Consider the following 17,406-nt stretch of genomic DNA (forward strand, 5'->3'; position numbering starts at 1 on the left):
GAGCGATATAGAGGCATTATGACATTTTCCGTTTTATTAACCATTCCCTTCCTAATAATTCCTAACATTCTGTTTGCTTTTTTGACTGCTTCAGCACACACTATATTTCCTGGCACTAACGTCAGGCTCACTGGTCTATAGTTTGCGCTACAACCTTCCTTATTTCCAGATGAAGTGACGAAGATCACGTTTATGTTATCACTATTGGAGGGGAAAGCCCTGGCATGGGCCTCCCTGCTTTGGGAGCGTTCTGATTCTATTCTACAGAAGCTCCCCCAATTCATTTCCACATTCCGAAGCACCTTCGATGACCAGGGCCGACAGGCAGTTGCCGGACACCATCTCCTCCACCTCCGACAGGGATCCCACTCCCTCTCAGAATAAACCGTGGAGTTCTGAACCCTGGCAACAGAACTGGGACGGCAGGAAGACTGCCTGCGGGCACTCTATCTCGAGGGACTGCCACCCGCTCCGAAAGATGAATTAGCAGCCCGAGAGATCCCTACTTGTTGGTTGGGTGGATTGACCACCGACTCCAGGAACGGCACCGAGAAGTAAAGGTTATCCGATGACCGGCTCCAGAACCACCAGAGACCATTAGCCCCAGATCAAGGGCACCTCCGGCGATTTCCCCGCCAAAGGAAGAACCGATGCAAATAAATCGCGGTCATCTTACTCCTGACGAATGCCTCTGAAGGCGGAAGTCCGGTTTCTGCCTCTTCTGTGGGGGTCCTGGCCACCATATTGAGACCTGTCTGGTACGTCCGGGAAACTCCAAAGCCTAAGCCCGGCGAGGGTCCCGAGCTTGGGCACTACAGTTACCGGCCCTCAAATTTTGCTACCTGTCTCCCTCCTTCAAGGAGGCACACTCCTTCTCAACAACCACCTTCGTGGATACTGGGGCTGGTGGGAACTTCATTCTTGAAGAATTAGTTACTGTACTTCAAATTCCTACTAAACCCCTTGATGTACCATTGCAAATCGCTTCTATCCATGGAGAACCCTTACCTGATCTCATCACCCATCACACCCTAACCATCCGACTGACCGTAGAGACTCTTCACGATATTATTGTATTTCTCTATTTTAATGTAATTGTAAACTGTTGTAATGGCATTGCCGATGTGACGGTATAGAAAAACCAATAAACTAAACTAAACAAAGAGATTCATCTCCTGATCCTGAAACAGTCAGTTCACCCCATTGTTCTCGGTCTACCCTGGTTACAATTGTACTCCCCGCATTTCGACTGGGAGTTGCTTCAGCTTACCCAGTGGGGTCCTCAGTGCCAAGGATGTTGTTTACAGCGGGTGTCCCCGTTCATACCAGTGCTAACATCCACTACCCTTCCTGGGTTATCTACGCCCTATACAGACTACCAGAATGTCTTCTCCAAGCAGCAAGCTGACATCTTACCCCTTCTCCGGAGGTTTAACTGCCCATTTCCTAGCGTGTAGCAGATGGACTCAGAACAAATGGGTATAGTGTGCTCGTGCAGCAGTTGGAGACGGATCTGACGTCAGCACGTGGTACATATACCCCTGCAGGAAGTGCAGGGGAGTAGCTTGCTTGTTACGGTGGTTACTACCCCAAACCAAATAAGCCTGATACTTCACTTTCAATGCATATCCAGTATAGCTCTCTGCTTCAATGGCAGGGGGAATGAAGAAAAGATGATTTATATTCAGACAACAACCAACAAGTGCTGAATTATAGTCTGGGTAAACAAATAAGCATAGGTGTAGATTGCTTGTTACGGCAGTTACTACCCAGAATCAATTAAGCCTGATACTTCACTTGGAATACATATCCAGCGCAGCTCACTGCTTCAATGGCAGGGGGAATGAAGAAGAGAGGATTTATATTCAGACAACAACCATCAAGGACTGAATTGCACAGGCTGGGTAAACAAGCATGAGAGTAGCTTGCTTATTATGGCAGTTACTACTCCTAAACAATTAGCTAGATACTTCACTTAGATGCAGGACCAGCACTGCTATCTATATCGATAGCAGGGATGGAAGGGAAATAGAACCAAAAAGTTACTTATAAGGGCCAAGAGTAACAGCTAAGTATGAAAAAAATAAGTGTGAAAACTTGCTGGGCAGACTGGATGGGCCGTTTGGTCTTCTGCTGTCATTTCTATGTTTCTATGAAGTAATTTATGGCATCTAGAAACTTTACCTTCCTAGCAATTCTGGGGTAATGGAAATCTCCCATTATTATTGTGTTGCCAATTTTATTTGTTTTTCATATTTCAGCTAGAATTTCAGGCTGTTTCTTCATCCTGGCCAGGTGGATAGTATCCACCCTCTGCTTTACTCTTTCCAGACATACAGATAATTTTTGTCTGGAAAGATTCCACAGTGCATTGTTTCATGCAGAACTTGTATCTTGCTTGAATCTATGTCTTAACATATAGTGCCATCCAACCATCAATTCGATCTTTCCTAGCATGTTGATATAATTTGTAAACTACCGAGGATATACACATCATCAAGCAGAGATAGATAAGAAATTATCCAAGTTTTATTACAGAGGTCGCCTGACAATAACAGAATATAAAGTGTCAGCTTTAACCATTTTCTTGTATAATAATATGGGCATGCAAGACTTTCGGCATTCCTTCCAGGCGCCCTTCATAAAAACACTCAAACATGTGATTGGTATTAACAAAGTCCACAGTTTATTCACAACAATAACCCGAGCCAAACAATACACCAGAACATTTAACTCCCCCAAACCCCCAGTGAAATCGAAGCAACTCACTGCCATGCTCCACTGGCATGCTGCCTCAATCCACCAACTCTGTCCCCTGCTGGTGGTCATCACCACCCATCCAGTGCTCCCAGCCACGACTCAGCTAGGAAGGACTAGCACTCCAGTGAGAATCTCGCCAACCGCCCAATGCATTGTGTAGCAGCCCCCCCCTCCCCCCCAGCTGTACATGCCCATCATGTCACACACATCGCCACAGGCAACCATATCAAGATTTACATAACTTAGGCTCAGGTTATGCCACAGATAAGGACAAGCACTAGCCAGTCAACACCCACCTTCTGTGCCTCCTGTAAGGAATTGTTAAAAAGGTCAAGCCCTATATCTGACAAGTGCACTCCATCCAGCTGGACATCTGTCTAACGCCCACTCATGCTGCACGCAAAAACACCCTTGAGATACCACCCAATTACCAACTTGCCTGTTGACCTTTTTAACACCTGTACTCCACAAAGGCTGATCAACAACCTTGGGTCGGACCAGAATGTCTGACCTAATAAATTTGGAACTGGACATCAAATTCATCAGACTTCCCAAGTCCTTCAGGGCTGCTGATATAAAATCGTGGCATTCAAATGAATAACAATAGCCTCAGGTGAACATCACATCCTTAACTGCACTATTACAGATGGTATCAACTAGTCCCAAGTCATTCCTTTTCTGCCGAGCCAAAAGATACGCTTGTTGAGTGCTGCCAATCCCACGTGCTCGCCATAAGGACATTCCTGCGCGCCCAGGGCATGAACGAGTTGCCCACAACCTAGGCACACCCAGTTTCAGCTAGAATTGCCCCAGGTGCTGCAAGAAAGAAAAAACAATCAGCAAATAAAGCTCCCCGCTGAAGACTTTCCCTTCTGTATGTACCCATCCACAGCGCAAGAACGCCACCGCCTAATACATCTGATGTCCCCTTCCAGCAAACCCGTCTCTGCCACACTAGTGGCTGCTCCTATATGAAATGAGTGTGTCTGAAAAATTCCCTTGCTCAGAATTACCCTGCAAAGGACACCAGCAAACTGATCCCACATCGGCGGAGAACCATTCCCATGCACCAGAAAAAGTCCACGGACATCCAGCTGCACTTGCAAGTAGGTTCCAGCACTGTGCACCAAACATGTTTCATAACATTCAAACAATGTAGAGTCCATGCTTGCCCTCAACCTTTCTGATCCGTTTTTGATCGATGAATATATAAGGTCACAGAATCATCGAGCAATGCCACAATCTGAAACTGCAGTCCATCGCAGAACACACTACCATTTCGCTCACTGCATCATCCCAAAAAAAGATGAAAACAAATGACACCCTAAATAACCGTGCTTCATACTTTGATCAACATACAACTGGAAGATTCCCCACAATCGCCAGCAAATCTATCTTTCTTTCTTTCTTTCTTTATTTATTTATTTAGAGTCTTTTTTTATACCGAGGTATAGTAGGGAGCCTTCACCCCGGTTTACATAAAAGAACAACATCATACATGGAACATGTTATAACGCAAGAGAGAAAATAGTGACAGATAACATTACAGCAAAGGCAGAGTATAACATATTTGCAGATAACAGTTTACAAATCAATTAGATGATTCTTAGAAGGAAAAAGGACTAAGGTTATTCAGTTATATAACAAATGGGGTGGTGTTTAACCCGCACCAAATCTCTCCTCCTTTCCCAACCACCCAGCATGCTCTTAACTGGGAAACTGCTAGCCAGATTACCCCAACCCATCACTTTCTGGAAAAAAGAAAATCCAGCTATGTGCACACAGACAGATGAATACCTGGCCTTTTTTGCCCACAATATATATTGCAGGATGAACCAGTCCAGCATTAGGCCATTTTTGTTGTGGTTGCGGCCCTTGGACCGGGACGAGGGTTAGCGCTACCACAGAGGGACAGCCCTCAATGGTTCTCGTTGCCGGCTGTTGGTGAAGATGAGGTCAACCCTGCTGGAGCTTCACCTATACCAGCCCTCGTTCCCCGCAGGTTGAGCCCTTGGGTGCCGGGGCCAACAGGTCTTAGGTGCGGGTCGCCTCGACGAGACAGAGATGAAGGCGAGGTCAGGAGTCCAGGTTAGGGATGGCAGCTGAGGTGCGGAACGAGAGTCCAATCTGAAGGTCCAGGGCAGGTAGCAAGCAGACGAGGACTAGGAAACCAGGCCAGGAGTCAAGACGGGCAGCAGACAAATGAGAATGAGGGACGAGCCGTAATCAGAACCAGGAGATCAAGCTGAGGATGAACCCAGGAACTGGAGGACGAGGAGAGGAGCGAAGGCAGGAACACAAGGTGCGGGCAGGAAGGCAGGAACTGGAACACCAGGACTGGACCTCAGGAGCAAGGACTGGAGTGGAGCAGGAACGGAATCAGGAACTTCAGGCAGGAACCAGAAGACTTCAGGAAGCAGCAACTAGCACTCCAAGGAGACGACCTGTTGCTAAGGCAAGGAACTGAAGACTGAGGCACAGTTTATATACCCCTCAGTCCTGACGTCATCCATCGGGGCCGGCAGCGTTCAGAGCCCCGTGGGAGGCCAGCCCCGGAGCGGGACGTGCCGCATCGACTGGGTGGAGCGCCGGCTTGCGTTGGAGGAGGTAGGAGGGACCGGCCGTGGCCTGCCGCAGCCGGGGCTCCACAATTTTACCAACTTTACTCACGAAGAAAACTGGCAGCAGCACCTCTGCCCTTCTCATATGCCAACAAAGTAGACAGGGTCAAAGGGGCCTGGATCAAATTCCATGCTTTATCAGTTCAATCCTCCACAAATTTACACAACTGCTGCATCCTCCTTGTCTGCCTGAGGAGCCAAACAGTGAAACATATCCCACAGAGCGAGACAAAGCATTCGTTATTCAATTTTCTAGCCAAGGCACATGTCTCACCCAAGCAGTGACATTCCATCAGACATAACACCACAAACTCTCTTAGCAAGGAAGATACCAAAGGACAGTGGGCCACCTGCCTGTTTATTAACTCCACAACCCCATATCTGTCACACCAAAACAAGGCCTTCCTGTTGCGCAACTCATGACTCCAAATAGAGCCACAACCAAGGGAAACAACTTCAGACTTCCGTCCATGCCGCAAGCCACCACTTGGTGCACCAGGCTCCTCGCCAATATACATTGAAACCCAAAGCCCCGGCAGCATCAGAATACAATTCCATATCCTGATTGGAAACTTGTTTCTTTTGTATGACCTGCACTCCATTATAAGTTTGCAAAGATGCAACCCATATACCCAACTCACCCCTTATTCCCCCTGTAGCTCTAATAAAATTATGGTTCTGCTTAATCCCAGCAATCACACCAAATAGACTTCTAACAAATGCCTGCCCCATTGGGATAACCCAGCAGGAAAAATTAAATGATCCAAACGGCAACTGCATTTGCTTAAGCGTTACTGTTAAGATTTTTGTGGATCCAATGGAAGAAACTAACAGTCTTACCTTAAAATGGAGACCGAACAGAAGTGATCCTGAGTCACTGACCAGGATGAGTGGTAGAAGATTTTGTCCAAAATCAGAGTGTTAAGGCAGGCAGCAAACAATCCAAGTTCAGGGTCCAGCAAAGGGTCGAGGCAGGCAGCAAACAATCCAAGTCCAAAATCCAACAATAGGTCAAAGCAACAAAAGGAAGCCCAAGGATAGAACTCACAAGGTGGGACCAGGGAGCAAGGGGAACACAAGGAGCAGGACAATCAGCACAAACCAAGTGAAGCAGCAAACCACCTACTCACAAGCCTGTTGCCAAGGCGAAGAATCTGCAGGAAGATGCCGCTTAAATGCCGACTTCCCCTGATCTCTTCTGCAGAGACTTCTGGCGGGGACGTTCAGTGTAGCAGGAAGGAGGGGCCAAAATGGAGCATGCCTGACGTCGCCCTTCTCTCCGAGGGAGCCGCTGCTGCCGCCGCCGGTGGTCATTGCCACACAACGGGACTGCTAAAGAGGCAAGGATCAGATCATTTTGTAACGGTACCTCCCCCACAAAGTCCCTTTCCCTGTCTCCTAGGCCTTGGCTTAAATGGAAAGCATTGATGGAATTCAATAATAAGTTGAGGAGCTTGAATATTACTGGCAGACTCCCAAGAGTTTTCCTCCGGGCTATAATTTTTCCAGGAGATCAGATATTGTAGTTCTTTTCTTCCTTTCCTAACATCCAAGATCTCATCTACTTCATACTGTGTCTCATCATCAAATATTGTAGGTGAAGATTGTTTTGGCTTCCTGGTTGTCCAAGACAGAATGCAAGCTTAAGGAGAGATACATGGTATACATCGTGAATTTGAAGAGTAGAAGGTAGAGGGAGTTTATATGTGACATTTCCTATTTGTCTCTCAACTGGAAATGGTCCCACAAATCGAGGAGCAAACTTTAATGAGGGCATTCGTAATCGGAGATTGTGAGTACTTAACTGCACCAATTCTCCTGGATGAAACCGTGGTGCTGGTTGTCGCTTCCTATCTGCCTGGTTTTTAGCGCGAGCCACAGCCCGCTCCAGAAGCTGATGAGATTTCTGCCATATTTTGAGTAATTTTTGAGTAGCGAGATTGACAGCTGGGCATGATGACATTGTAGGAAAAGGTAATTGTACTCAGGGATGTCATCTGAAGACCAGATAAAAGGGTGATGTCCCTGTGGCCTTATTAACATGATTATTGTGACACATCTTGGCCCATAAAAGTAAAGAGGACCAATCGTCAGTTTTAAGTAGATTGCGGATGATAGGCTGAGGAAAAATCAAGTTGCATTCTGAATTTCTTACAAAGACCCTTCCAATAATGTGCAGTAAACTGAACTCCTCTATCAGATAAGATGTGATAAGGAAGTCCATGAAGTTGAACATGCAACCTACCTCTGCAGGCCAAGGAGATCTCTCTTAGCCCATGAGCGCCGGCTACACCGACTCCTCCTCACCATGGTTTACCAACTACACCAGGATCTCTAACCCTACAAGTGGTGTTAGAGGAGTCCCGACAATGCCCCAATCATCTATGGAGAGAGGGAAGACCTTCAGCATCATCCCTCGTGTGCGAAATCGACAATTCTTGGGACAGAGCTTTTTGCTGGTGAGGGAGATGGAACGATATCCCCTCTGTTTTTGACCATGACACCGTCCATTCCTGGTGGTGAAGGCGAGAAGGTAACTCAAAGCTAAAGTGAGTTGAAGCATACTCAGGTTGGTAAATTCGGACTTTTAAAACCTTCTGTAGTTACAATGGATGTCTTGTAGAATGTATTAGTGACCTTGGATTCCTCAATAACCCCTTTAACAACAGTGGTTATGGATCTTAATAATTGGTGATTGCATAATGCTAACTTAGGCCTGGATTCTCTATCTTCGCAAAGTTTTCTGAATCTCGCAGTAACAGGGGCAGGGGGGGCGAAGGGGGGGGGGCGGGCCTGTGAAAGCCGGCAGCGATCGCACCACCGCATTGTTATATTGCCGGCTTTCACACCCAATAGCGCCACCATGCGCTACTGGCGGAGATAAGGGGTCTTATTTTTTCGCCGCCAGCAAAGTTTCCGTGATGTCTGCCCCGACTCCTCTTCCAGTCCCGACTCCGCCCCTATCAAGGTATCGCACGCGAAAGTGACTTAGTTTGGGGATGGGTGCAACCTACCTCTGCAAGCCAAGGAGATCTCTTAGCCCAGGAGCACCGGCTACACTGACTCCTCCTCACCATGGTTTACCAACTACACCAGGATGTCTATCCCCTACAAGTGGGTAACGGGGGTGGGGGACGGGGGTCTGAGTACAGAGTCGGTCTCCGGCTGCGGGGAGAGAGGGCTAATACCTTCATTGCCGCGCTCGGCTTCCTGCACCTGCTAGCCTCTCAGCTGATTCTCTCCTGGCAGCTAATCCATGCCAGAAACCAGGTATGGACGAAAGCACTTGACTGAGGGGGGATCACCAGATATCACCTTAGGAGAACTTGACTGAGGGAGGGACCACAAGGTACCACTTCAGGAGAAGAGAGGTGCATGATTAATCCTTTTTTCTCCTCTCTTTTTTTTTTTTAATAAAACAAGCAATCCCCAGTAGGGAGATCTACATCCACCATTGCTGGAAGCCAAGAACACTAGCAGGCTGATATCACTACAGGGGTATATATATACCATGATGTCAGCTTTGCTTTGTCTCCATCTTCTGGTAGTGATGCATAACTCACTGGTTGTGGATTATCCTGTCTGAATACTGAGAAAGTGACCATTTTAATTAAAGCAAATGGACAAGTTTGGTAATGTATGTGAATGTACTGCTCACAAAATAGCAACTTGTGTGCATATTTCTGTATCTTACCCTAGAACATCCCTAAACCACCCCTTTATTCCCCCTGGATGACACCGCAAGTCCACTTGTACTCGCAATGTTTCCAAAATAACATATATGTATGAACTCGCTAGTAATACCTGTATATGCTATTTTTATGCATGTAACACCTCATAACTTTGAAACTATGTCCTAGGAGCTTCGGAAGGAAGTTCTGTTTGGCACAATGAAAATATTAAGAACATTCTCAATAAATTTAAGCGAATGAAATCATATCCAGTATACTAAGGAGTGAGGTTCATTCCTGTTATGGTTTGCACCAAAAAAACACTTTGAAGGTACTACCCTTGGAAGCCATGAGACCTGCCTTCTATAGGCTGGAACTTGCACTCTCTTACTTTTTATAAAATCTGGAGTGGTTTTCTGGGCTTCTTTCCTGGCTTTCCCCTAATTGCGTTTAAGATGATAATGCGGTTTTGTGTGTTTTATTGACACTACTGCTGGAAAGTATTCACTGTTGTGCCAGGATAGTTTTTGCACTGGATATTTCATGATACCCAGAAACAAGGTTCATTTCTTCCCCAATCCCCTCACCTCTTCTTTTCTCTCTTACTCATAAGTGCTCCCTCCTCTTTTTTTCTGGAACACTTGTGCTGTGAAGGCAGGCACTGGAAGTTTAGAAACAAGAATTTAGCGGCACATGAAAACAGCTGAGATCACGGGAAAAACAGGAGGGATTGTTTCCATTCACAGGGAAAAAAAGAAATTAGTTCTGGAAACTAGTGCTAAAAATACCTCATAAATACCTCTTAAAAGGAAAATTAAAATGGACAGACTTGAGTCTTGTTGTAGAGTGCCCTCTGGTGGCAACATATCTGTAATATAAAATGACATCATCAATTTTACCATAAATACCTAGTGGGAAACTGGTCTTATAAGATCACCGTGTACATGTGGCTGGCTGTCCGTCCATATCTCACAACCCTGTCCATCCCCTCCTAACTATTTTTTTGAGATATGCACAGTGGCCCATGTGCCCCCAACACTTGGAATCACTTTTTATTTTCTTTCCTGTAGTGAAACAGGTCAGTATGAAAGTGCCTTGTGATGGCATCGGATATTTTTAAAGCTATCCTGTCATTGATTAGTGCCTGTGACCACCAGTGAACTCTATTTCTTGCCCATAGGAAAAAACTCTAATGTTTTAATGAGGTGCTTGTTATTCATTTTACAAGTGTTGTCATAACCAAATGCAAATGTATTTATTTATTTAATAATTCTTATATACTGACTTTTCATGCAAGCATATCAAATCAGTTTACATTTTAAATTATTTGCATTTCCAAAGAAGAAAGGAAGTAAATACATTGTTTGATAATATAATTAATATAGCAAACTAAATAGTAGGCTAAATAATCAAAATTTAAACACTTAGAGAAGTAGTATAGTTAGGGTACAGATAGTATAATAAAAATAAAAATATACATTACCTTGGTATAAAATCAGAAGTGTGAGATAGTTATGCTAACAGCTCTTGATAAGCTCGTTTAAAAAGCAAAGTTTTAATCCCATTTTTATATGATTTTATGTCTGTTTCTAATCGTAATTCCTGCGGAATAGAGTTCCATAGTAGGGGTCCAGCAATAGAGAGTTCTTTCTCTTACATTATTTAGGTGGGCAATTTTGGGGGAAGGAATTGGCAGCATCCCTGTTCCAGTTGATCTGGTGATTCTTGAGGGGGTGTGGAAGTGACGTGAAGAAGTTAGCCATTCCATTTTTTCATTGTAAAGGGTTTTGTGAATTAGTGATAAGATTTTATGCTGGGCCCTGTATTTGACCGGCAGCCAGTGAAGTTGTACCAAAGAAGGAAACTAGGTATTATGAAATGTTCTCACAGCTCCTTGTTAATTATTTTCTCCAAAATTTCATTTCTTGTTTTTCCATCTTTCCCTTTTTTTCTACCCTCCCAGAATTGTCTCCTTTTTTCTTGCTAGCCTTGGACAGCACCAGTATAATTGAATCATGTCTTCTACTCTTTTGTAGACCTCCAAGACTCAGACGTTATTCTGGAGACAGCGACTCCTCAGCTTCATCTGTGCAGAGTGGTCCTCCAGGCAGGAGGTACAATGAGGACACCCTAACTGTGAACAAGAAAGAAAGGAAGCATGCCATGGAAGGGACTGTATCACAGTCTCCTGCCACCCTCAAAAGGAAACCAGTAAGCCGTACCCAGTCCCAGGATCGCAGCTTTCATGCCCACCAGTCACCAGCTGATGTGAGGGGGCAGGGGACTCCAGCACTGGAAGAGCGTGGTCGACCCCGGGTGCCTAACGGGATAAACAAAACAGTGATGCACAGTGCCACCAGGAGAGCACAGAGCCAAGGACGAGTTGGGAGCAGTGACACAGTCATCCTTATCAGCAGAGGACAGGATGGCCAGCATTCCTGGACTAGAGCTGAGCAGCTGCAACAAAACATGAAGGACTTGGGCAAAAATTGCTCTCCATGGACCAAAAGCCCACTTCCTTCTCATCTTCCTCCAAGAAGGTCTAAGAGCCATATGTCTGCTGGCAGGGGAAAGTCATCCCATCAAGCTAGCAATATGTCAGACACTTCAAATAGGACCACAGCACAGTCCCACGGGATGCAGAAGCAGCTTTCTACACTGCAAACTCAAAACATAGCACAGCATGGGGCCCCCACTGCTGCTAACTTTCAGCAAGGCACAGCGTGCACAGACCATCTGGAGTTGGAGAATTTTAGCCAAGAAGTGGAGGACCTAGCTAGGACCTTCTGGATGCCTTTAAATTTGGACCCAGCTCGGGAGCAACAGCTGTACAGGAGCTTGGAAGAGGAGTTTTTGGCCAATTCTCAGCTTGTTGATGTGGACTCCAGTAAGGAAGAGCCCTTGGAACATAGCTCTGACCCTCCAAGGCTCCAGCAGGCCACACCAGAGCCGGTGACAGTGGACTCTGCCTACTGCTCATCAAGTTCTTCTTCTTCTTCTCTCAACTTCTATAACAAGTATGGCCTCCAGGTGGACTTCAGTGAGAAGCAGAAAGAAGACTGTAGGCGGACTCCTGCAGCAATTCTCCAGTACTCCTGGATCTCTGAGTCTGGACAAGCAGCAACTGAATTGCTCAATGGCTCTGCAGAGCAAGAATCATCTGTCACTGAGGCTTGGAACTCCCATGCAACTCCAGAGTCAGTGACATCCTATAGGGAACCAGCCCTCTCTGATGAAAGTAACTATCATACAGTCTTTAATAACTTCCATGGCCTGGAGCTCTTCAAGCTGAAATTTGACACATCTTGGGATGCTGGTGAACTTATTGAGTCTGAAACTGACATGGTGACTTCTGTTCCAGATAAGGCTGAGCAAGTAAAGGAGGCAGATAACTGTTCTGGGGCGGAATCCTGTAGTGAATTATGCCTTGATGGCTCCCCAAATAATTCATTGGATAGCTCCCTTGACTCCAAGACACAGGAAGTAGTGCTAAGGCAGAAAAAGAGCCTGAAGAGACCAGATAGGGTACCTTCCATATGCAAGCTCAAGCTGCGACCCAGGACTCGACCCCGAATGGACAACCAGCCAGATAAGAAGCCGTCAAAGATCCCCACCCCACTGAGTTTCAAGACAACAGCTAAGTCTCCTCAGGGCGGAATATCATCAAAGCCTGGACCTACCAAGCGTGCCTCTGATCACAAGTCTTGGAGGGCCCTGCACTCCATGTTTGCTACCTTTTCAGACCCTTCTGTCACTCAAGGTCAGCTGGAATCAGGGGGTCAGGATGAAGACTCGTGGGTATGAAGTACCTCTAAGGTGGTGTTCCTTGACCATGGCAAATAGCCAGCTACTCTTTCATGATCCCTGCTGAGTTGGTTCTAAATTATTGCTTATAGGTGCACTTTGGGCTTGCTTCTCTTGTAGCAGCAATATTGTTGTTAGGTGTTTGACCACCAAAATGTGATTAATTTAGAGAAAATGAGACCATTCACAATGGTTGCCTGCTACTAATCATCAATAGATATATGTGCGTGTGTGGCAACCAAAAATTCACCACACCGCACATGCATTTCTGTAAGAGAAAGTAAATGTACCCAAAAGATACTTTTGGCCATGAGTTGATGGAGGCCACCATCTTCCACTTGGTTCCCTTCTTGTTCTCTGATATGGATAAGCCATATTCATAAGAAGATGGGGGCAGTGGTGGTCTCATTTCAGGGTTCTTCTAATTAGTAGATTTCAGGGGCTCTTAACTGCTGTAAATCTTGAAAGTAAATCTAAGGACTAGGCATTGGTCTTAAGTTAAGGGAAGGTTCATTCAAACAGATTTTGAATGTTTGGCAAAATGGATGAGAGTAAGGAGGATCTGGAGATTGGCTGGGAGGTGTTGTATGAGGATGTGAGGAGTTATATGGGGAGAATTGTGATTATGCATAGAGAGAAGGCTTAGGAATTTTATGTGTATGAGAGAGAAGCTGGGAATAGGTAGGGAGGTATATGAAGAGTGAGGAAGCTAGGGATTGGTGAGGCTGTGTAGGAAGAGATTGGTGTTATGGAGGGAGGAGACTAGTGGGGAAGTGTAGTATGAGGATATAGAAGGCATTGGTGGGGAGGGTTATGAAGAGTGAGGAAGCTGGGGACTGGTGGAAGGAAATTGGTTGAGGATATAGGAGGCTGGGAATTGATGAGGAGCATAGTAGTTATTCATAAACAAAGGAGACTGAGGACTAGTGGGGAGGTGTTGTGTGAGGATATAGGTTATAGGAGGCTGGGAATTGATGAGGAGCATAGTAGTTATTCATAAACAAAGGAGACTGAGGACTAGTGGGGAGGTGTTGTGTGAGGATATAGGTTATAGGAGGCTGGGAATTGATGAGGAGCATAGTAGTTATTCATAAACAAAGGAGACTGAGGACTAGTGGGGAGGTGTTGTGTGAGGATATAGGTTATAGGAGGTTGGGTATTGGTGGGGAAGTCTGGAAGGGAGGTTCTTAGCCTCCACTTTTTTTATTTATGTTTTCCTTGGTTGTTGCTTTCAGAACCAAGCTGCTGTTAGGATAATCTGGGACTTTCCTTACCAGGCAAACCTTTCGATGGAAAGTTGCTAATTTGAAATGATAATTTTATTGTTTTAGAATTTATTGGATTATTTTTTTTCTTCAAATTGCACGATTTCTTAAGGCAAAACTGCTCATAGCAATTGACCTTGTATTTTAATGATGGATTTATTTATGTATGTATGTATGTACATATACACATGGGAATCGTATAGGCTGCTGATTTGAAACCATGTTCACTAAAGATAATAAAATGAAGACTGAATTCCTGCAGTCACTTCTCTTATTGGGAGAGGGGCAGCAGATTCTTTGAAAACACACCAGGAGAAGAGCTCATCTAATTTGATGGATTTTATTTGACACTTGCTTTTCTGGAGTTGAATAGCTGATTTTACTCAGAAGATCATTCCGGAAAGCTTCCGCTGGCTCCTGTCACCTGCGCTGGGTTCTCTGCTGATGAAAAGGACTACAGCCAGAGCCCATCTCCTCTTGTCCAGACCTGAGCCCCATGTTTTAATCAGCCAGCAGTCAGTATTCAAAGCTGGCTGCTTAAGTAACCGAGCAAGATATAACTTAGGGGGTCATTTATCAAAATGCGCTAAGGTGTTTTTGCATGCATTAAGGGCTTATCACATGCGAAAAGCCCCGTTAACGCATGCGATAGCACCATATCGTATGGTGCGATGCAAATCCGAAAAGGAGGAGGAGTTAGGGGCGGGAGTTGCCAGTCTGCAAAGTGCTATCGCATAGACTTAATGCTGATTTTAACTACACCTTTTTCAGTAGTGTTAAGCCATGTGATAGCTTGCTTTACAGGGGTGGAAAGGTGTTAGTGCATTTCAAAATGAGAGAGAGAGAGAGAGAGACTAGCCATGATGTCCTCTCCCTAGATAGGTATTTGTATCCCTATGGGAGGCCCACCTAGTAACTCGAGGTGAGGTTTAGATATTTGCATTAATTACATATGTGAAGAGCCAAGTTAGTGCTAATTGTGATAATGTTTTCAGACTTTGCAATAAGTGCCAGACCTGTTGTATGTCCTGCATACAACCCAAACTCAGCCAAAGATGAGATTTATGCAGTGTTCTCTCCACCTCGCTTGATGTTACCCAGGTAGAGTGTCCATCAAGCTAGGTTGAGAGAACCTTGCACAAATCTCATCTTTGGCTGAGTTTCCTCTCTCCGTAGGTCATCAAATCTTCACAAGAGACCACTGTTCTGTTCATACATCTCACATTGAATGTCAAAGTGGCCCCTAACCCCCTACACTAATACCTAAACCTCACCTCGAGATACTAGGTGGGCCTCCCATAGGGATACAAATACCTATCTAGGGAGAGGACATTATGGATAGTCAGTCTGTCTCTCTCTTTCCCCCCCCCCCCCCCCATGGGTTGTATGCAGGACATTCAACAGGTCTGGCACTTATTGCAAAGTCTGAAAACATTATCACAATTAGCACTAACTTGGCTCTTCACATATGTAATTAGTGCAAATTGCAATAAACTGTCTATTAGCATAAACCATGCCCCTTTTGCTATTGCATTTTGATAAATCCAGGCCTTAGTCTGGATTAGCTAGTTACAAGGTATATTCAGTGGCCTGGCTCTAAGGCAGGTGTAACTTAGCGGTTATCTTATGCGGCTAAGAGCAAATACCACTGCTTAGTCACATAACTTATACAGCTAAGAAGATCTGCCCTCTGCCTACCCGCAACTTTTGTGGCCAAAACGTTAGCTGAATACGTGACTTTTGTGCCTAAGTAGCACCGCGCTGAATGTTGGAGCATATTTAGCAGCCGCTACTTAGTCACATGTTACACTTATCTGGTTAAATAGCGCTCAACACACTTTGAATGTTGACCTCCCAGTCCTTGGCCCCGACCTTTCTGGCTGAATCCCTATTGACTTGTTTTGTCCTCCCTTCCCAAGCATCTCTTTGTGCTGGGCCTTAGGAGCTTTTATAAGGATGGTTCTCATGCAGAGATTTCGGGTTTATTCTAGTCTTGACGTGTGTTGAGGCGTTCTTACCAAGTTCTGCTGTGTAACAGTGGCATGAATACTTGATTGGATGTATATGTGTGCCCTAAAGGAAGAGGTAATGATGCCGTGAGAACTCCAACAAATAGTAATTGCTCTACTGCAGATCCCTTCTCAGGAAAACGTCTTCCCTGTCTCTAGAACTGGATCTTGGTGTATGTGAGCTCATGGGATTTGTCTACTGAGCTGGAGAACACACACACTCAATCACTCTTTCTCTCTCTCACACATGCTTACACTTATTTTCTCGCTCTCTCTCATACTCACATATGTTTGGCTACTTGCCAGGTTCTTGTGGCCTGGTTTGGCCTCTGTTGGAAACAGGATGCTGGGCTTGATGGACCCTTGGTCTGACCCAGCATGGCAATTTCTTATGTTCTTACTTTCTTCTTCTCTTCCACACACTCACACACAGTTTTGGTTTATAGAAAACATTGCTCCTCTTTATTCGTTCCAAACAAAAAGGAAGATTTGACAAACAGTCTAATAAATAACTTGATTTCATTACAGAAAAAGAATAGCCCTTAGTAGAACAGCAGCATTCAGAAAGATGTTCTCTCTCTCTCTGCCTTATCAGCAGTTCCAGCCGTTGTAGACCAGCGCAGTGCTATGCCCACATCACCTGCCTCCTGCAGTCTGCAGGAACGGACTCTGCTGGCGTGGGCAAGGCCCCTAACTAAGATCTGCTGGCAGGTAAGAGCAGGCTGCAGTTTTAATGTCATTTTCAAGATGACAGTTGGGTTTTCTTTTAGTGTCCCATCAACTCCAGCAGCTTTACACTTGAAGCAGGTCATATGACTGACTCCCACCCCTCTATGATTGTGTCCAAGTTGGCTTTAAATTTAAATATCTAAAATGTGTTAGAGATCGTGCTGTGAAAATGAAGCCTGTGTTTTTAATTTTCTTGTTAAAACCATTTAGATAAACAAAAATATACTGTGGAGACAGGCACCTACCCACCACAGAGCCAGAAAGGGGTGCAGCTGGGAAGGCCAGCCTGGTATCTTCAGCTAAGTCCCTTTCATCACCTTTAATAAGCTTGGTGCTTATAAAGTGAAGCATGCTACACAACACAGTGTATGCCACTGCCCAAAGCCTCTGCTGATGTGTTAACTCAGTGTGTCCCAACCAGTGTGCCAGGGGACAGACCTGATCAGGTGTGCCACGGAAGTCACCACTGCCAGATGTTCAGATCCACACCAGCACCTGAGGTTCTCTTCTCAGCATTGAGCATCAACAAAACATCAGCAGTGGATCC

The 17,406-nt window shown here is 45.3% G+C and overlaps 1 protein-coding gene across 4 annotated transcripts in view; it reads left to right on the forward strand.

Moving 5' to 3' along the window:
• Positions 1-14,374, forward strand: part of GAS2L1 (growth arrest specific 2 like 1) — a 181,591-nt gene extending 167,217 nt beyond the window's left edge. For 3 of the 4 annotated variants that reach the window (XM_029619648.1, XM_029619647.1, XM_029619646.1), the window contains one exon: positions 11,089-14,374. In XM_029619648.1, the coding sequence (XP_029475508.1) occupies positions 11,089-12,856 (1,768 nt within the window). In that variant the 3' untranslated portion in view covers positions 12,857-14,374. The remainder of the gene's footprint in view (positions 1-11,088) is intronic. The other variant, XR_003859188.1, reaches the window with a different exon arrangement.
• Positions 14,375-17,406: the final 3,032 nt, after the last annotated feature.

This window comes from Rhinatrema bivittatum, chromosome 11 (genome assembly GCF_901001135.1).
Source record: "Rhinatrema bivittatum chromosome 11, aRhiBiv1.1, whole genome shotgun sequence".
Lineage (NCBI taxonomy): Eukaryota > Metazoa > Chordata > Amphibia > Gymnophiona > Rhinatrematidae > Rhinatrema > Rhinatrema bivittatum.